Here is a 21,605-nt window from a genome sequence, read left to right on the forward strand (position 1 = left end):
GACTCAAAGGGGTTTACAATCTCCTTGCCCTTCCCCCCTCACAACTAACACCCTGTGAGGTGGGTGGGGCTGAGAGAGCTTCAAAGAGCTGTAACTAGCCCAAGGTCACCCAGCTGGCGTGTGTGGGAGTGCACAAGCTAATCTGAATTCCCCAGATAAGCCTCCACAGCTCAGGCAGCAGAGCGTGGAATCAAACCCAGTTCCTCCAGATTAGAATGCACCTGCTCTTAACCACTACGCCACTGCTGCTCCTTTTAAAGCCCCATATGACTTGTGGCCAACATAGTTTTAACATACCACTTTCTCCCAGATGAACCTTCCTATCTACTCTTCGGAGTCCTGCCTTGGGTGCCCCAGGCAGCTGAGGCTGGCCGGATAACAACCTGAGATGGGGCTTTCTTGGTCACGGCATCAAAACTTTGGAACTTATAATCCTTTCTTCCCCCTCCTCCCCAAATGTTTTCTTTCCCAAAGGGTGAAGACTTTTTTGTTCCATTTGGCATACTTCCAATAACCTTTGCTGGCTTCCACCCCAGCTTTTTCATTTTAAATCTGTTTGTATGTTTTTATTGAATTATTGCACATCAACTTTATTGTAAATATTTTGAATGTTGGAATATTTCAGTGTTCTGAACGTATATGGGTAAAAAGGCGGCGCAGAAATGTCAGAAGGCAGCAGGTGCAGACTTTCATGTCGATGCAAAAATTTGCTGCACACAAATGATGGGTGACTAATCAGTCTAGCAAGTCAGTTGTCACCTATTTCTGCTGCAATGAATGCTCAATGTTTATCTTGCGTACATTTGAACTTTGCATCAAACTACATGTTGCCTACATCTTACCACTTGCAATATTTTTCTGCTGTGCTTATCTGTAGGCATATCAGCCTGTGAGGACACATTTCACACATCTGACGAAATGGACTCTAGCCTGTGAAAGCTTATGCCACAATAAATATTGATCTTTAAGTTAATACAAGACCTTCTTTTCTAAACACCAGTAGGTGGCAGGTCTTTCAAAGTTATGCTAATTCAGACTTCCATAACATTAAGTGGTTTTAAAAAATGAGTTTACACGGGATGGTTCCGACATTCAGTGGTGATGAATGGATTTTTGTAGTGTATAGTCCATTTTCCCCATTTTCCCCCTGAGCAGCAGCAGCAGTTGTTGTTGTTGTTGTTGTTATCTATTCAATTTTTAGATGTTTTCCTCCCCCCCACCCCTACTTCCTGTCTTAGTCTCATTCAACAGAGTGTTTCACTAGGCTGGGGGCAGAGCCAAGAGGCTCTGGCCAGTTCTGTAGTGGAGCTAAATTGGGCCCGGGGGCATGACCACCTCCCTGACACCCCCCCCCCCTCGGAGCCAGCAGGGAGACTGTGGAAGGGGGGGCGACAAATGGTGACAGATGGCGACAAAAACCCAGAATAGGCACCCATGGGAGGTCACGATGTACCAATCAAACTGGCTGGCAAGATATAAAAGCCTGGCTGAAGAGCTCGGTCTTACAGCCCCTGCATGACTCACCAATGTCCCGCAGGGCCCTGATCTCAGGTGGGAGCTCATTCCACCAGATGGGGGATGAAGGATACAGCCTTGGGCGGGGGGGGGGGGGGTTCTCTACGAGAATGGCAAGGGTGCTGGTCAGTTCCAGGAAAGTCTCCACCTGGAAGTCTTATGTACAAAAATGGGTTAGGTTTCAAAGTTGGTTACTGGATAATAATATTGATTATAGGACTGTGCAGTTGCCACAGATGTTTGGTTTTTCTCACATTTTAAGGAGTTGGGTCTCTCGCTGTCTTTGGTGAGAGTCCACTTGGCAACATTGTCTGCATTTCATTAGGGAGTAGAGGGCAAGTTGCTAGTCTCTCATGAGATGACAAAGAGGTTTTTGGAGGGATTTGTGACCATGCACCCACCTCGAATTGTTATTGTTCCTCAATGGTCATTGTCATTGGTACTGATTCTGTTAATGAATAAACCTTTTGAGCCTATGGCAACTGCCTCTACGTTATCTGTCCATGAAAGTGTGTTTTCTAGTGGCAATCACTTCCACTAGAAGGGTCAATGAATTGGCTGCTTTGTGCATGGACCAATCCTTTTTGATGAGATTTGCAGAGAGGATAGTGCTGTGGCTAAGTTCAACATTTCTACTGAAGGTAGCTGCTAAGCTTCATTTGGGCCAGGATGTGGTGCTACCAGTATTTTATTTTATTTTTTGCCAAACCCTACATCGGAGGCTAAGAGGAAGTTACATAGACATTAGGAGGTCACTTTTATTTGCAACTCACTAGAGAATTCAAGGTAGATAGCTCTTTATTTGTGCGACATTCAGGAAGGGCTAAAGGAAAAAGGCTACATCTCAGACTCTGTCTAGATGGACTATTACTTGTATTAGAGAGTGTTATAAATTAGTGGGAGTACAGTGCCCTATAGGGATACATGCACATTCCACTATATTCTATCTCACCAAAAGGATTGTGAATTCAGCTGCCACCACTTCCTTCTGCTCCAACCCTCCCCCCCCCACCCCACTCCAAACACCAAGCTGGGCCCAGAGGGGTAGCAGCAGCAAGTTATCTTGTATTTTGTATGAGAACTCTGCCCGCCTTCCTTGGTGGGTAGCTTGGGAAAATCCCAGTGTGGGGCTTCGCAGAAGTCAACCTGATGATGAAAACATAGTTGCACTTAACTGTAACTGCTGTTCATCAAGTGTTCTTCTGTGCAGGCACACATACTTCCCCTCCTGCCCCGCTTAAGTTCTCACTGTGAAGAGAACTGAACTGTTCAGGCAGAACTGAAGGGAAGGCTCTGCTATTAGGCATGTGACAATTGGAAGGGAAGTGCATGAGGACTCTTAATGGCAAGAGTTCTATCTGAAGAGAAAAGCTGGAGATCTTTCTGTTGCTGTCTCTGTGTATGTGCAGTCCCAATGTGGGGCTGCACAGAAGACCCCTTGATGAACAGCAGTTACAGGTAAGTGCAACCCTGTTTTGGCTTAAGTTCTTCCATGGCAATTGTCCTTAGTGTGCGATACTTGTTTACTCAGAAGAAATGGATAGTGCTTGTATTCTAGAACCTAAGGATGACCCTAATGCTTATTACTTTTGCTTCCATAGCCATCAGTGGGACAGGTGGCCCGTGTGGATTTCAGCAGCAAAGTAGAAGTTGTGTGGGCTGATAACTCCAGGACAATTGTTCTGCCACAGGTAAGCTGCTGCTAATAGAGATGACTGTCTAATAGAGATGACTGTCCAGTATAGGTCCTTGTGCCTTGTAGTTAGTAACTTGTATCAGTCTTTGTCTGGGAATACAAATACAATAAGACCTTTATTAGGCATGTCGGCTGGGAATCCTTGACTAGTTGTATTCACCTCTGCTGCTCAAATAACGGGTTCTTGCTTGATGCTGAAGAAGTAGATTTGATTTAAATTTGTCAAACTTTATTTCTTTACGCTGTTCCTGAGAAAATAGTTTCTGCTGATGCTGAAACTCACAGCCCCAAGTGGTTCTGCTGATCATTTCTGACTTGGAAAATAAACATGCCACCATCTCATCGCTTTCAGGTTCTTGAATGCTTCTGAAAGAGAATTCTATGCATAGGGATGATGCTGCCATCATCCCTGATTTACAATGCCACTAGTTGTCCTTAATTTATCATTGCTTGACCTGCATTTCTGACTTTGCTGTCCTTTCTCCCACCCCACACTTTTCACAAATTCAGTAAAAACATGTTGAGTTTTTTTGGAAGCCCTTTGGGGATGAGGCGTGACTTGGCTTTTCATGAATTTTAAATAAATCCAAGAAACTGCAGAAAATTGTGTTGCAGGGATTTTTTTTTTAACTGTCCTGTAACTCTATAGCCTTGTGAGCCCTTGGAAAAGTTGTTCTTGAAGATGGGTGGAGGAGTCCTCCCAGAATATGCTGGGATGCAATGCAAGAGGATTTCAGCAGACATTCAGAAAGGGCTCACTGGAGCCAAGCCATTGTTTCCATCTTGTTAGGTGATTTGAGGGCTTCATGGAGCAATTTTGGGGCAGCATACATTTAAGTAGCTCAGCTAGCTGGTCTGTGTCACTCATTGTTCTGCAGACAATAGCAGAGTTAAAGTCGGTATAATTGTTCATCTGTGTGGCAAACATTTGTGAGCCAGGCAGTATGGATTTTGAATTTCCCATATTTGGCACAATACAGCATAAATGGATAGAAACCAGTCTAGACTGGTGGTGCTTTGTTTGGTGTTTTTGTTTTCTTAGTGGGAATTTTGTGCAATTATATTGTTCTTGTGGCATGCGTATTAAATAACTCTGTACTGAAAACTTGCAAACTATTTTGGAAAAGTGATAGCTATGCATATGCAAAGGGAAAGCCCGTTATCATAGCACTGCAGTTCTTGAATTTTGTCTTCAAGGACCGATTTTCCTTTAAACTTGTTTGATGAGGAACTCTTGTATGTTGCACATGCTTTTGAGTTTCTCGGGCATAATCTCAGTTCGAGCAATAGAGCACTGGCCTGTTGGGCCTCTTAGAGCCAAATCAGATGTGGGAAATGTGACTCTTCTGCCCCAGTGCATGCGGGCCACCCTCACTTCCTGTCCAGGCAAAAAGCCTTTGAGCAAGAGAGGTCCAGCTTTGCTCAGAAACTAAGGGAGAAGGCATTTTGGTGAGGAAACCCACTCATCTCATCAGGGAACCCTCGCTGCTCCCCAGCTCCCCTCCCCCTTAAGTGGGGTTCAGAGCTTTCCTCTTCAGTAGTCTGCCCTCACCTCCTCAATCCTGCCACCCCTCAAGTTCAATGTCAGAAGGAGCATGCAAACTGGTCTTTTGGGGGGGGGGGCTGTTTGTGTATCTTCAGACACACAAGTAAGAAACACAGCAACTGCATTCTCTTAGCCCATGCAGCTTTGTTGTACTGACAAAACTCTAGAGTAAATAAGATTACAAGATGGAGGCGCAGACTAAGAGAAGAGATGAAACAAGGAAAGGTTACTAACCTACTTGGAACTTACAAATCTTGAGCGTCTGATCTCCCTCCTCCGTAGGGAGTTTCAAACAGGTGAATGTGTCAAGGAAATGCTATCCTTCTCATGGTCACACTTCTTTCACAGTCACACATACACTGAAGAGACAGCTCCTTTTCAGTTCTCCTTCCCATTTGTATGAAAAATTCTTAACAGATCCAGGTCTTGGGTTCTGGCAGACACGGCCCTTCAGAACTTCCTCAGGTTATAAAGCAGTTCTGGTGGTACCCTAACTCTTACCTACCCGGTGAAGTTTTTCTCAGCCTTAGTGCCACCATAAACAGTGGTCAACCCCCATTGTCACCCCTTGTTTGCTCTCATTCGTGATACAGTATCATTGTGTTTGCCACAGGGTCATTGCCACCATTTTGAAGTAGGTCTAAATGACATGAGGAAACTCAAAGCACCATACAAAGATATACAGCTGAAATGTATAAAAAAAATACATTGTACAATTCCATTGTCCTGGGCAAGTCCTGAATTCACTGGGCAATGTTGAGAGCCAAGCTTATGTAGTGGTTAGAGTGCCAGACTAAGTTATCGACTCTCTTGTCAAGGGAGCCCTTGCTAAACTTATATGAAAGCTAGAGTTCTCCAGAATCCCATTTGAAATTCTCTGCCCTAGCATGTCTCCATGCACAGGGAAAATGAAATGCTTGGTAGGATAAGGGGAGGAGCAGCTAAGGGGACTTGGAGCAGAAATTTGGGGTTGGAGACCAGGTGTAATTGAGCAATTAGAAATAATTTTAAACAAATTCTTAAGGAAAATTCTTGGCCTCCCCCAATCTACTCCAGCCTCTTTGTTGCAACTGGAGACGGGCATAGTGTCTCATTTTATATTCCTGGTTCTAGCTATCATAACAAGAATTCATCTGAGGCTATTGCTGGGGGGACTACCAATATAATCTGGCCAAACTTTGTTTAGGGTTTAGAAAGCATGTTAAAACTTGGTTGGACCACTTAACTACCATAACAAGCAGTTATGAGTTACCGTCCCTCGAAAACATCTTGGCATGGAAACCAAGAAGAATTAGAGACTGGCTATAAAATAAAAACTCCCAATACTATATAGAGTGTGCCGCTGCCAGGAATGTTGCCCCTTGGTTCTTAAAAATTAAGGAACATAATAACCAAACATAATACAAATTTAATGAACCCAAATTTAAGAAAGGCTTTTACAAGCCTAAGATTCCAGTCCTTCCCGTCAAACTGTCTTTTTGGAAGATATAAGAAGACTCCAAAAGAACAACACATTTGTGACTGTGGTTTAGATCAGATAGAAGATGTAACGCATTATATTTTGTATTGTCCCATGTACTCCTATATGCGGAATTTATATCTTAAAAATGTTCTAGAAAAATTATCAGGAACTGATGAGAATAAAGTGTGTTTTGCAATGGCTGATGTCTTTGAGGAAGTCACCCACAAGGTAGCTACTTTTATGGTTCTCTCAACCAAAATTAGATTGCAGAAAGGTTGTTGCATAAATTCTAAGTTATAATCAACAAGGTTTTGCATTTTTTTTGGCCTTTTAGCCTTTAAGGTTCTGTTTTTTAGTATGTTTATAAGTTTTAGAATATATGTGTTTTAATTTTTGATGTTATTGCCTTAATTTGAATGGCCTATGGCTACCAAATAAAGACTGCCTGCCTGCCTGCCTGCCTGCCTGCCTGCCTGCCTGCCTGCCTGCCTTCCTCCTTCCCTCCCTCCCTCCCTCCCTCCCTCCTTCCTTCCTTCCCTCCTTCCCTCCTTCCCTCCTTCCTTCCTTCCTTCCTTCCTTCCCTCCCTCCCTCCCTCCTTCCTTCCTTCCTTCCTTCCTTCCTTCCTTCCTTCCTTCCTTCCTTCCTTCATTCATTCATTCATTCATTCATTCATTCATTCATTCTTCGGCTCTACATTTCATTCTGGTGGTTTTAGGTTAAGTGGCACAAGTCCTGTTTTTCCTTGGGAAACTTGTTTGGCAGCCACCAAGATTTCTATTCCCTTATCACCCCTCCCCCCATACTCACACATGTGAATGACTTTATATAGGTCAGCATACTTCATTATCTACACCTTATGGCAAGGTAGTAGTGTGCATAAGCATCCTTCTGTGATTTAATTGGTAAGAAAATGAAGGGGTGGGGTGGCAAAGGAATATTGGCCGATTATGCAGTGCAACGTCCCTGTGACTTCAAAGAGAATTGGTCGCAGAGCCTTTGTTTCAGGGCATGTTTTATTATTATTACCCATCGCCCTGTTGCAGTGGGGCAGGCATTACCCATCATCTGGGCGGGGAAATGTTTTGCAGATTCTCTGTTTAAATTCTCTTATCAGTATATTGATATAAAAGGTGAGCTATTAAAGAAAGGTCTTGAATACAACATTTGTACACTTTGCCCGAACACTGAATGTCTTTTATGGCAGGGAGTGTGTGTGGGGTGGGGAGGGGAGGGGGGGTATTGACAGCATGCAGACCACAAAAGGACAGCATGAACCACCATTTGCTAAGCTCCCCAGGTTCATGATTGTTCATCTCCCAAAGTGCAATAAACCCAAGCGTCAAGCCTACTGGCTTTCCTGAGTGTGGTCTGGAATCACTGACTGCTTGTGTATAAAACTGCAGATGTCCTGTAGGCTGCAGATGTCCCAATTTGTTGATCAAATGCCCAGGCAAATTGTATTTTTGGACTGATTGATTCATCTTATTATTTTTACATTTTTAGTGTTATCTATTTTATTGATCTATTGATATGGTTTTGTCAAAGGCTTTCAAAGCCGGAATCGCTGTGTGATTTCCAGGCTGTATGGCCATGTTCTAGCAGCATTCTCTCCTGACGTTTCACCTGCATCTGTGGCTGGCCACAGATGCCAGCCACAGATGCAGACGAAACGTCAGGAGAGAATGCTGCTAGAACACGGCCATACAGCCCGGAAACCACACAGCACCCTATTGATATGGTTATTTGTTTATTTCTAAAAAATCTAAAGATATGCAGGAGTAGGGAGGCCACGGGCAATAGAAATGATACGGCAGGACAAGAAGCGGGAAGGAGTCGACAACAGAGAGGAGGGTGACAGGGAATCTTGCAAAGCAGCACAAGGGAGTGGGGCATGAAATTAGGTGGGCTGGCTGTGGGCAGAGGGAAGAGGTCTGGAGCAAAGCAGTGCCCATTGGTAAATTTGCCCCGCTCTGGTGGTGAAGCAGATTAAACTCATGCTACAAGTAGTTTCACTTGCCATGGAGAGAGTGGAAAGTGAAAGCGGGGCTTGAGGAAATACATCCATACAAGAAATCTTGGTGCAGCAGACATTCACCTCCACGCAGCAAACACCTTGTGTTCTAAAGGATATGTAAAAGATGACACGCTTTGGAAACGAACCATCACTGCAGGTTAAGAGAAGCATCTTTGGTCATTTTAAGCAGGTAAAGGATAACAGTTGGTCACTGTTTAGCTCACGGAGACTGTGCAGGATGGAGATAATGTCTTTCTGACAAGTTCAGGAATCCTCATGAATGTGAGGGATTCAGTTCTGGCAGCATTTATATAAGGCAACAAAAGAGTTAACAAACCACAAGGGAGAAATGTGGTAAATGCAACAAAGTACAAGAATGGTTAAGGCTCATAAGGTGCAAGGGACATTGGACTATCAGAAGCAATGTGTGTAGCTCTCTGATCTGCTGCAAAATCCTCATCTCTCATCTCACTTTATCCTTTTTATAAGCTGCCCTAGTTATCCCCAGATGTCCTACTTCTTGAGGGCAAAGTGCTGAGTCAGAATCCTTTACTCAAGTATTGCATAAGACCAGGAGTTGGGGCAAGTAGGATCCATCTGAAGCTCCCATTGCGAGCTTCACCTCTGAGGCGCACTTCAAGCACACGTTAATGCAGCCGTAGCTGATCCCTTTTTAAGCACTTCTAAGTTGGCTCACACTGGTGTGATTCAGCCTTTTCCTAATTACGGCGGTTCTCTCTCTTTCTGGCATCTAGCACTTATACAACATAGAATCCGAGATGGACGAAGAGACCGACCTTGATTCCATAGACGGCAGCACGAGTGGCGCCTCCTCGGATGAATGGGAGGATGAGAGCGACAGCTGGGAGACAGACAATGGCCTTATGGAGGAGGACCATTCAAAAGCGGAGGAGGCGGAGCCTGAGGAGCCTCCACCTGTGGAAGAGGTGAAGAAGGTGGAAGAGCAAGTGCAAGGTGCCGTGGCGATGGCAGTTGCTGACCTAGCGGCAGATAAGTCTGGCAAAGAAGGAACGCCGAAAAGTTTCCGAGAGCTGAAAGAGGCCATTAAGATCTTGGAGAGCCTGAAGAACATGACAGTGGAGCAGTTGCTGACTGGCTACCCAACCTCTCCAACAGTAGAACCTGAAAAGCCTACCCGTGAGAAGAAGTTCCTGGATGACATCAAAAAGCTGCAGGAGAATCTGAAGAAGACTCTTGACAACGTAGCTATTGTAGAGGAGGAGAAGATGGAGGCAATGGTGGAGGCAGAGAAGAAGGAAGAGAGAGAAGTGCAGACACAGACGCCAGTGGCGTCGGAATGGCCAAGTGAGACTCCAGTGCTTTGCCAGCAGAGTGGCGGGAAGCCTGGAGTCACTTTCACCAGTGCCAAGGGGGAAGTATTCTCTGTGCTGGAGGGTGCCCCAGGTGAGTGTAAGCAGCTGGTTTTTCTGTGTGTGTGTGTGTGGGTGTTGTTTTTTTAAAGGGGAATGGTCTTTATGAGGTTCTGGTGCATTTGCATCAGTTTGACTTATCAGGTTAGGCCAGCTGAGTTTTATGTGACTGAATATTGTCTTATCACTTGACAGTCCAGGATGTTAAAATGTTCATCATTCATGGGAGATCTGCTCTTTTAAAAAACTGGGAATGCCCATAGTGTCAGTTTTTGAACACCATGGCCTCTTTCTTGCCTTTTTAAGTAACTTCAGACCTGTAGTATAAGAAAAAGCAGAATTTGCTTCTGGTGGAATTTTTTAAACCTGCCTTGATTTCTCCTTGCCCTGTTAGATAGTCATGCCTTTAAGAAAATGGAATTCCAGCCTCCAGAAGCCAAGAAGTTTTTCAGTACAGTAAGGAAAGAAATGGCTCTATTAGCAACCTCACTGCCAGATGGTATCATGGTCAAAACGTTTGAGGACAGAATGGTAAGTCCACATATTACTGTGCATCTCTGACCAAAGGAAACAAAACCCTGAGTCCATCTTCCTTAAAGGAAGAGTTCATGTTCATGATTAAAAAGCTGTTCACTCAATCTGCATACATACAGAAGGGTTCTTATTTCACTCATGGTGTTGCAGTCGATGGTACTGGTCCCATATTTTTCTCTGGTTTTCCTTTCCTCTCATAGTAAATGCAGCTAGTGTCATTGACTGTCACCCGTGATAATGTCCCTTTATGTTAATGTGGAAATTGTACATTCAGTCAGAATTTAACATAAAGTCATGAAAAGAAGAGAAAGAAACATAATTATTTCACAGGAAGTTCCTTCAGTACCATCGTACTTAACTGATAAAACAACCCATCTGGCAATTTATGGTGTCAGTGTAACATTCAAATTGTAATCACCAACACATTTTAAAAAGTTTTTGCTGGATTAGCCTGCAAGCTACTCTGAACAGAACTTGAGAAAGGGTTTTTTCTCTGTATCAAGGATGACTACTCAACTGGATGTGAGAAGTCTTCAGCGACTTTTTCTTCCTGCCCCCCTCACAACTCTGTTCTTTGACCAGTAGGCCAGATACTCGGAACAGACTCACTTCACCAGCCGTGGTTGAACTAGTGTGTCTGAGGCAAAGTCATCCCTTCCACACTTTTTTGCAGTGTTTTAAAAACTGTAGTTGAGACAGTTTAACTGTCTACTGAATGTCTGATTCAGTTAGCCAATAGTTTCGTTAATTGTTAGCTAAATGAAGAAGAACCACATCAGGTGGCAGAAAGGGTGCTTTTCCCAATCTGCTTTTTAAATTTTCTCTTGAAACTTCAGAATTCAGCCAAGCAGAAGAGTAGCCTGGAATAGAATGTAAACTGAGTATGTGGAAGCGTGAAGAGAGTTGATTGGATGGCTTAAGCACTACAGATGCTGACCTACTCCTCATTAAACTGTGTTTTGTCTTTATGGAATGCTATTTGATCTTACGTGTAGCCTCTTCACAGGATCTGTTTTCGGCACTAGTCAAAGGACCCACACGCACACCATATGAAGATGGCCTCTTCTTATTTGACATCCAGCTCCCCAACATCTATCCAGCTGTCCCCCCTCTCTTCCGCTACCTCTCCCAGTGCAGTGGGAGACTGAACCCCAACTTGTATGATAATGGAAAAGTCTGTGTAAGCCTTCTGGGGACGTGGATAGGCAAGGTAATACAAAAAGATGTGGTCAGAAAGTAACTAGAAGTCTTTAGTATATTTTCTTATATGGGGAGGGAACAAGAATACAAATGTTTTAATCATATCTGTTTAGTTCTGTTGAGTTGTCTATTTGCTCTTCTTTTGGTTTCTAGCACGAGTAACTCAGATCTATGTAATTATTGTGGCTAAAGATTATATACTGTTGGCTGTGGCAATTCTGAATCCCAGTATTGTGTGGCAATGACACGGATGCCCATTTATGTGAAACTGGATGTCCACTCCCACCCACAATGTTCATTATACCAGTTGCTTGACTAGCAGGTGATGCAGATGTACTCTGGGTGAGAATACATTCCAGATAGTAGTATATGCTGTGAACACAATCATGTCTGCAGAACCACACCCTACTTTTCTCTTGGGAATTTTTCCAGGCATGGTAGATGAGTGGTGGTAATTGTCCCTGAAGGTATTATTGCCTAGACCAGTGGCAGCGCTTGTTGAACATTCATAATAACTTGAAAGGGCTTTGGAAAAATATGCAATAAGACTGTTACTAGCTGACACTTGAAGTGTATATGCAGGCTTCTTAGTGGTTACACTGAGGACAGTTTTTATTGCAGAGGGGGGGGATGATTTGTCAATGTGGGAAGGTCACTTTCCATTGGTAAAGGAGGTAGAAGTGCAGTCCCAACACTGCACTCTGACCCCCATGCCTGCATGCTGGTTTTGCCCCCAAGAGGGAGAGGTAAGAATCCAGATGATTATAGTTTCTGCTGCTAGACTATATTAGGGCTTGATAGGCATCACTTTCCCCAGCTCTACAGTGACAGAGTAGATTTAAGGGATGCTTACAGGTCTTAATGCCCGTGGCATTGGGTGGAAAACGAAAAAGTTTTAAAACAAGTGTACTGGACTGAACTGATTCTTTGCAACTTGCCCACAATTCAGTTCCTGCCCATGTTTTGATGCTGTTTTAGCCCTTGCTCCTGGCTTACCTGTTCTCTATGATTTGTCTGTTACAGGGCACAGAGAGGTGGACCAGCAAATCCAGCCTTCTCCAGGTGCTCATCTCAATCCAAGGTATTTTTCAATATTGAAGATGAACCCAGAATTTAGCGTTGGCAAGAGGTTGCAGGAACATGGTGCTAGCCAGATTTCCTGTCCTACTCACCTCAATGAAGTGTTCCCAGATCACCTATTCCAGCCGTGTGAATTCCCCCACAACTTTTAACCTTCTCGACTCGCTTTCCTCTCACTATAAGTGCAGGCATATGTATCCATGTTATTTCTGCTTCACACCCTGAAAGTAAAACTACAACCACCTCTGGAAAGCTGCTGACCCACTAGTAGACTTCAAGGGGTTTCTTGAACTGTCTGTTATAAATCCATCGGACCTCTTGAGCAGCCCGTATGGTGTCCAGTTTTGTTCGCATGCATTTGTCATCTCTCTGTATAACAGCACAACAGTTTCCCTGCAAATGCAGCTCCTGTTACAGAGATGTTCCAGCAGCCACTTGAAAAAGCTGTTAAGTTCAAACAGGGATTGTTCCTTGTGCATCTAAGGAACACCATGTTCAGAGAACATCAGGAAGTTGTACTTCCATGAAGTAGTGAACTGCTTGAAACAAAACAAAATTTGATATCTTAATCTGTGTCCAGGATACACACTGACTGTAGTGGTTGGCTCCAGAATGGCGAATTTGCACACAAGCATTAGGTGTGTTTGGACTGGTATCAATAGTTTTATTTCTTTGGTATAAGAGGAGTGACATACCTACGCTGCAAGAATCTTCCGAACAAATTAGAAAGATCTGAAATTTAGAAGATGTCTACCAAACCAAAACATCCAAGCCTCCAAAACATTTGGGGGGGTGGGGGTGGGGTTGAGAATTGGATTTTTCAAAACATGAGCGTAGCAACAGCAGCGGAATGACATTCAGTGAACCTCTTTAGAATTTGAATATGCACAATCTGCATTTTGCAACGTCAGATTGTGCATATTCAAATTCTGAAGAGGCTCACTGAATGCCATTCCGCTGCTGCTGCTATTATTATTATTATTAATAATAATAATAATAATAATAATAATAATAATAATAATAATAATAATAATAATAATAATATCTTTTATACTGCCCACCCCCAAAGGGCTCTGTTCCTAACTGACACTATAAAATATAAACAACATAATAACTTAACAAATAGAGCACCCTCATAAATCTAAATCTAAATACAATATAAATAAGGGCTCTAAACATTAAATAATTAAAACCATTTAAAACACAGCATACAAAATATAGCGTCCAAACAATCTAAAAAGCCCCTCTCAAGAGGGAGAGAGGGCGGCCCATAGATGTAATGAGGGCCGCAGAAGTTAAAAGAGGGAATGGATGGTGGCTTCAAGTTCATTAAGGATGGACCACATAGATTTTGCTTTTCCAAAAATGGTGTTAACAACCCCTCCCTTTTGGGGTTTTTTTGCATTCTGAGCAGCAAGTGTACATTTTCCAGTGTATTGCCATGCCTTCAATGTCATCTTCTCCCCCCCCCCCCCATTGTCTTCCACCAGGGCTTATCCTAGTCAATGAGCCGTATTACAATGAGGCTGGCTTTGACAGTGACCGGGGCTTGCAGGAGGGCTATGAGAACAGCCGCTGCTACAACGAGATGGCCTTGATCCGTGTGGTGCAGTCCATGATGCAGCTGCTGCGCAAGCCTGTGGAAGTCTTTGAACAGGAGGTCTATGAGCACTTCTGCTGCAACGGCTGGCGCTTGGTCCACCGTATCGAGTCCTGGGTGGAGACAAATGAGCTGGTTGAGAGAAGCCATGACCAAGCTAATCTGGGGGATTCCTGTTTTGTGCACTCAGCATGCGGCCTTCTGGCTGAGAGCCCTGTAGACAGCACGGGGCCACTGGGTGATCAAGAGGAGCTGGGGGCAGCCGCAGCCGCTCCCCCGCTGCCTGAAGGCAGAGAGGAGCTGGAAGACTCTGGTTGTGGAGCGTCAACGCTTACTTCGAGTGACACCCATCAGTATTCAGACTCGGAAAGCTTGGGTCAGGCCAGAGCAGCAGCACACTTTGCCATAGACCTCACAGATGAGAGTAAAGCCACTCAGGACTCTGCTTCCCAGCAGCCTAGTGTGAAACCAAAGAAAAGGAGAAAGAGCTACAGAAGCTTCCTCCCTGAAAGGAGTGGCTACCCCGACATTGGGTTCCCCCTGTTCCCGCTATCCAAGGGGTTCATAAAGAGCATCCGTGGTGTCTTGCAGCAGTACCGGGCTGCCTTAGTAGAGGCCAACATCCCAGAGTGGACAGAAGACAAATGAAACATCAGGTGATGGGGACAGACAGGCGCACAGAAAGGAAGGGGAAACAGGGAGGATGAAACTAGCAAAAGTTGTCAACAATAAATAGACTGTGTCTCACTGCACCCATTCCTCCTTGGCCTGGTTTGTTATAGAGAAAGCAGAAGCTCCCATAACTTACGTTAGGCTGGCTCTTCCCTTCTGCATTCCAAATGCACAGGATGACTGAGCATCTCTGCACAAACAACCCCCTGCCGTTGTTCTCTGTTTGCATTTGATCCCAAGAGATAGGAACTAAGGCTTTTCTGTTGCAGACCTGAAGTTGTACGAAGTCTCTCCCTCTTCATTTGATCTTGTGGGTACTTGCTGTGTATGGAGGAGGAGGAGTGGGGGGGGGGGGCGGTTTCCAACCTGAGAGCTGCTTGTTTTACTTCAAGGGAGGAAAATGTAATGCTCTGCTTGTTCCTCCTCCTCCAAGTTTACTAAAGCCAGGGGCCTGTTGATTGCTCTGAGCACGCCACATTTTAATTCTGTTCCCTTTCCTGCATACCGCTCTGTGAGCTGAATGGATCATTTCCCCTGAGAATAGTGGAGGACCGTGCTAGGCTTGGACTCCTACATGAGACCATTTAAGCGGTGAACATAACCTGTTCCTTTTTTCCTGACTGCTGAGTCCATTGGTAGGCCATTTTGACACAGAACCTTAAGTGCTACATGAGGCGTGCTTGAAAGCGGTCAGCATTTGGGAAGCTTACTTTAGCTTCTGGGAATCACTTGCTGTCTGTATCAAGTATACAGTTTCTTCTGAACAGAATAGATATCTCCACTTTGCCTTGATGGGGAATAGTGTATATAGCATAGCCTGCTATTCTCCCGGATACACTAACAAATGGGTATCCACTGAACCATGTACACCAAGGTACCTCAGGATGGCGCTCGAAAAATTGCATGGTGCAACCCACGTTTTTTTTCCCCACCTTCTGCTTTCACTAATGGGTTTGCCAAGTAGGTGCTGACTCCATGTCTTCACGAGTTCATATCAACGTTACAGCCACAAGCTTGTGCTCTGGTAGATAATAGGATACTCTAGTCCAGCAGCCCTCATTGATAGCCACTGTTAATTCCTGCCCCGTGTTCCTGAAATGCAGCTTCTCTGATATGACATGGTACCATGGCAGAGCAGGTGCTAGAAACCACAGCCTTGTACTCTTTTTATTCACAGTTTGTGGCACATTCATTTTTTGGTTCAGTGTTCCCACGCTGTCACAAGGCATCCATTTTGCACTTCCACTCTCTTGATACTGACCTGATGCCCTTCTTTCATCCTCCTAGTAGGTGGACCTCATTTGAGTTGCCAAGGAGGACGGTACAAGTGCTACTGGGTTACTCAGATATTAGTCATCGTGCTGCCAATGAAGATGGGCTTTATTCTCTGGTTGGGAGGCCACAGCACAAATGTTTTTTTGTGGTCGACCCAGTCATAAGTCTCAAGGGATGCCCACGCTTGTAAAAGAGTAACTGAAGAATTAAAGATGGTGAAGCTACATGTTAGGTGTAGCTTGATGTTGTGGACACACTTTTTTTCTTCTCTTAAAGCAGCTGCTGGAACCGGCGGGGGGCTTTTTAGTCCTTCCCCTCATTTTCTCCCTAGCACAGGTAAAAGTGCCTTGGGGAGAAAAGCTGCATAAGTATACACGTTTTCCCTTCACAATCGACACAGGTGTTTTTTTCAGCAGTGGGGCGGGATTTGTATTCCCACCTTTCCCTGGGAAGTATCAGCCAGGACACCTATAATTGGGGGGGGGGGGGGGGACAGCAGGCAGCAAAGGGTCTGTTCTTTGTCCATATATGTTGCCACAGTCATCCCGCTGTTGGGAGTTTGGTTCCTCATCTCCCTAGGAGGCAAGCCGACCACATCATCATGAAACACCAGAAACATCAACATCTCTAAATGTCAGTCCCACTGTTGCCTTCTTAGCTTGACCAGAGGCTGTCCTTCTGTTTGGAGTATGTTAGCAAGGTGGGAATAGCCTCTGTACAGCTGTACAGAGCCTCTGTGCAGAACTGTACAGCTGCTTATGCTAATATTGGCTGCAGGGAACTGAGCTAGAAGACTCTTCTTTTTTCCTTCTCCCCCCCCTTTTTTTCTTTTTGAAGTTCAAGGGAGAGTGTTGTCTGATCTTAAAAGCTGCACCCCGAGGAGACATTGCTTTCTCTAGCCTCCTAGGGATTGATTTACTGCGACCTTTTGCATCAGATCAAGCCCTGTCCCTGTGTCCTTGCTGTCAGCCCCTACCAGAGGCATGCACAGAAGTTTACAAGTTTTTTTTCTATAAGCTTTTGGATAATGTGAAGCTCTAGATTATGCAGTTGCTGTTGAGCACACTGCGGCGATGTAACTTTTTTGGTGTATATGTAATGAAGAGTGAAGAGAATTTCCGAGAGACAAACGCTTAAATACACACAGAAGCCAAAGCATGAGGCATAGTGTTAGTCTTGAGATGGGCTACATGATTGTGATGTATAAATTAAAATCCTCTTATCTGTTAAATGCTGGGGAGGGGGGGGGGGAATATGACACACACACACAAATCAATTTCTAGCCTTGATTCTGTACAGTATTTAAAACTGATGGAACTGTCTATTGGGGCAATGCTTAGAGGTGTGTTCCTTTTGCAGCTGTGAATGCTTGGTTGCTTACAATATCTGTATAAAGTATTGTGTGATTTTTTTACTTGCAAACTTTGTTTGGCTTATCCAGATGTAGTAATAAAAGAGAGGAAGTGGCTTGCCATTATGTTTTTCCACTATGAATAAACTTGGTGTTTCACACAGTCTCTTTTTGCAGCAGGCCCTGTGGGATTTCTGTCTCACCCAGGTTCTCCAGAGGGAAGAGGGGATGCTTAAAGAGGGGTAGGTTCCTTTAGTAGCTTAATCGGCAGCTGCTCTTGACTGGGATGAGTTAATTGGATCTCTGATGTGCATGAGCACCTACCCATCTCTCAGAGCTGTGGAGTTTTGAGCAAGTTTGTGGCCAATAGGTCAGTGATGGTTTTAAGGAAAACCATTTTTGACACCTTGTTATGGGCTGGTGTTACCTGAATTAGTCTAGTCCAGGGTTGTCCAACTGTGGGGCTTCAGATGTTCATGGACTACAATTCCCATCAGCCCCTGCCAGCATGAACATCTGAAACGCCAGAGTTGGACACCTCTGGTCAAGTCTGTTCTCTTTTAGTTGGGGGAATAAGCTGGAAACAGATTTGTAGTACGAGAATAGGGTAGGAGATTCTGCACCAAGTTATGTAGAAGTCTGTGCCCCAGAGAAATCTGCTCCAAAACCAAAATTGCAGAAGGGACGTAGGGTTTTATTAAAGGATTAAAAATAATAAAAATACACACAGAAGTTGCATTCAGGTAGACAGAGTCTTGAGAAGCCTAGAGAGATGATCGATAGGAATAGAAGGGTGCATTGAGGGAAGAACAATATTTACCAATCCAGAAGAGGTCCAAGGGAGCGAGAGACACAAACCAGCACTACTCACACGACATGACGCTGACAAGGAGACAGGTCCAAGGACCACTTGCCCATGGATCTTGGGGGGGTCTAATTATAGGAAAAATTGCCCCTCTGGTTAACTTAAGAGGGCCAATCTTCCTGGAACGAAGCAAAGTTCATTTCCCAGTGACGGACGGATTGAATTAAGACATGGAACTACTCAAGACGTGATGAGTTCCAACTGTTAAAACAAAAACTCTGGAAGGTTAACAACCCTTAGGAAGGTCAGGAGATTTAAGATTGGAAGAGAAGGGTGCAGGATGATCAAGCCAGTTTGTTGATGCAATCAGGCTGTGGGCATTTGCAAGTTCTTTGTGAGACCAGAGCCAGGTGCACGATCTTTTGTTGTGAGCCAGACTGAGTGGCTGTGCCCTCAGGAAAGGCATTATCTAAAGTTATGCATACTTAATTCAGGAGGGTGTCATGTAAACCCTCTTGATATCAGAGTCCTTGAATTAAGGTTGGTGTCCGTCTTACCCTTGCTGTGTTCCATGAGACTGGGCTGTCTATGGTATCACTATTATGACTGATAGGGCACTCAGAAACACCACCACCACCGTCTGACTATGGCTTGCCTGGCTACACTGGGGGAGTGCAGGTATTATCAGATGCCACATTTTTCTCTTTTCTATCCATTGTAACTTTATTGCAGTTCAGAATATAATCCTCAACAGGACAGTATTATATTTCCATGCCACGTGGTGTGGTGGTAAAGAGTGGGTTTGATTCTCCACGTGAGTGGCAGACTCTCATCTGGCCACCTGGGTTTGTTTCACCACTTCTATACATGAAGCCTGCTGGGTGACCTTGGGCTAGTCACAGTTCTTTCTGAACTCTCTCAGCCCCACCTACTTCTCAGGGTGTCCATTGTGGGGGGAGGAAGGGAAGGAGCTTATAAGCTGCTTTGAGACTCCTTGTGGCTGAGAAAAAGCAGGGTATCAATCCAAGCTCTTATTCCAAACAGTTCTAAATGAAAACCATCTCCACTCCCTCTTGATAGCTTTAGCATAAGGCCTGATCAAGGTGCTCTGAATGTACATCTATTCCAGGGTCACAAACATAAAAGATGATTGGAACTTTTTCATAGCTTCCCTTCCTGGAAGTAGATGGTATCACACTTCTCTTTTGAAGCAAAGCAACAAGAAACTAGTTAGGGCCTTCATGAGGCGGATGTATAAGGAGGCTAAGTAGGATTCAGGTAAATCTGAATGTCCAACTTTCAGGTTTCTCTTCCAAGAATTCAAGCTCAGCTCATTTTCCTGCCCTGGAACAGATCATGACTCAAAATTTAGGGCATTTATGTTAGAACTGAACAAAAAAGCCTTTAAAAGAAGCAAGTCCAAAATTAGATTTGATTACAGAAAATTGTATGTGATTCACTCACTGGTGTTAACTGAATGAATCATGAGTATATAAAACTGATGTTTGGGTTAGTTTTTATTGGATAGGGTTTGAGCTTCTGTTGCCTTGCAGGGTTGAGGCTGAGGAGAGACAGCAAAGCTCTGGCTGGTCACTGCTGACTAAACAGCCGCCAGAAGCCACAGCCTCCAAGCTGACTCATTCAAACAAGGGCAGATTCCGTTTCTCAGAATGGTGAGAGATGAGAGATTTAGGAGCAGTAAACTCATTTCGGTAAACGGTTGTTCACGGCTGCCTTGAAGTCCTTAAAGAGGTAGATGTTAGAGTGGGATCATCCTCATGGGTAGGCTTAAGGAACAGCCTACACATGCTCAGAGTTGGTCTTCATACTTGTCCAGTGCATACCTGAGTGTGATGTCTATGGATGCCATGATGCCTGTCAACCCATTTTCTGATGCCTGCCAAGTGTTCTTAGGAAGTGGCCAGGGCCATGTAGGGTTTTGCTTCTGACTGGAGATTTGATTAGCTGTGCAGAGTTTTTTAAAATGTTGCTGTGGCAGCAGCTGCCACCACAACACAAGGAGCTGCACTGTGTTACTCAAATTGAGGCAATCGTTTTGTGGCTGACTCTACCGCCTGAGGCAGCCATTTTGTGGCAGACTTTTCATTGCTGCTTCCACCATGCTGTATCTGAATTCCAAATGTGTCCGCAGGCTTTAAAAGATTGTGGACCTCTGACCTACCCTAACACTGGTGCCCTGTTCTTGAATGCAAGTCCACTGAGCCCTACCTAGCCTCACCCACTTCCTAAAAGCACTTGGCAAGCACCAGGCTGCCCATGGGCACCACATTGGAACCCCTGCCATAGAGTCTGTCCTCAAAAGCTGCCATTTCTTGCAAGGGAACTGGTCTCAGTCAACCAGTTATAATTCTGTTGAGAACTCCGGATCCCATCTGGATGTTGCTAACTCTTAATCCCTTTTCCTGCCAGGAGTTAGTACTAGTTTAAGCTGCCACAGAATTGAATGTTCACCAGGAGCCGGTCCTTTGCAGTGGCCACACCAGAACTGTGGAATACCACCCATATGTACTTTGGTTTCCTGGCATTTATGCCAAGGGCAATTGAACCTTATCCTTTTCTGCTATGCTTTTGAAGGAGGTCAATTTAATTTTGCTGACTTTTTTTGTATTCTGAAATACACATTTAAAGGAATCTTAACTGCTTTTACTGTTTCTGGTCCTTATGTTCTTATTAGGACAATCTTTATGGTTTTCATTCGTCTGTAAACTGCTTTGAAAACGTTTAAACAGTTAAAGGCAGTTCTATAAATTGGGCAAAGCAATACATTAAGTACAATGACAGCTTCAGTCATTCACAGGAACAAGAGCCAGAAGGGGCTCAACGCTAACAAACCATCTACTGTTTATGGTAAATTTGTCTAAGTAATTCAGTCTGCCACCTCAAGCATTTTAGCTGAAGATATGTCGTAGACATTTTCAACATATATTCCTTAAAGGCACAATATTTTAAATCTACAAAAAGGTGACTGTTGCCCTAAGGTCTGCCATGGGAAGAGCACTAAGAATTATAAAATTTTTGTCTGAACTTTAATCTGTTTTCCTATGTTAAAAAGTATCAGTGTAGCTATATATCAGTCCAAATAGTTCTATGCTTGTTCAGCTTGCTTTCTGGAGCCACTGAAATCAGGTTTTGTGTTTTCCCATCTTCAAACACAACCTGTCCCATTGTCAAGAACAGTACTATAAGTACTGTTTTATCAAGATAAACTTACTGACCCTTCTGGTTGTGGTGGGTTTTCCGGGCTGTCCGGGTTTTCCGGATGTTGACCATTACTGATCCTTGTTTGACAGGCACAAATTCTAGCTGGGTATAGTTAATAAGGTAGGTTGAAACTAATTAAGGCAACTGTTGGATATCCCCCCCCCCCCCCAAAAAAAAAAAGAAAGCCTCTGTGAAGTGTAGACTATTAAACAGCTTTGGTTCACCTTATTTCAAAGAACTT

The 21,605-nt window shown here is 44.2% G+C and overlaps 1 protein-coding gene across 2 annotated transcripts in view; it reads left to right on the top strand.

Moving 5' to 3' along the window:
* Window positions 1–17,484, top strand: part of UBE2O (ubiquitin conjugating enzyme E2 O) — a 105,217-nt gene extending 87,733 nt beyond the window's left edge. For both annotated transcript variants that reach the window (XM_048487926.1, XM_048487927.1), the window contains 6 exons: window positions 3,117–3,206; window positions 8,990–9,659; window positions 10,020–10,156; window positions 11,166–11,369; window positions 12,383–12,440; window positions 13,930–17,484. In XM_048487926.1, the coding sequence (XP_048343883.1) occupies window positions 3,117–3,206; window positions 8,990–9,659; window positions 10,020–10,156; window positions 11,166–11,369; window positions 12,383–12,440; window positions 13,930–14,687 (1,917 nt within the window). In that variant the 3' untranslated portion in view covers window positions 14,688–17,484. The remainder of the gene's footprint in view (window positions 1–3,116; window positions 3,207–8,989; window positions 9,660–10,019; window positions 10,157–11,165; window positions 11,370–12,382; window positions 12,441–13,929) is intronic.
* The last annotated feature ends 4,121 nt before the right edge of the window (window positions 17,485–21,605 follow it).

This window comes from Sphaerodactylus townsendi, linkage group LG03 (assembly GCF_021028975.2).
Source record: "Sphaerodactylus townsendi isolate TG3544 linkage group LG03, MPM_Stown_v2.3, whole genome shotgun sequence".
Taxonomy (NCBI): Eukaryota; Metazoa; Chordata; class Lepidosauria; order Squamata; family Sphaerodactylidae; genus Sphaerodactylus; species Sphaerodactylus townsendi.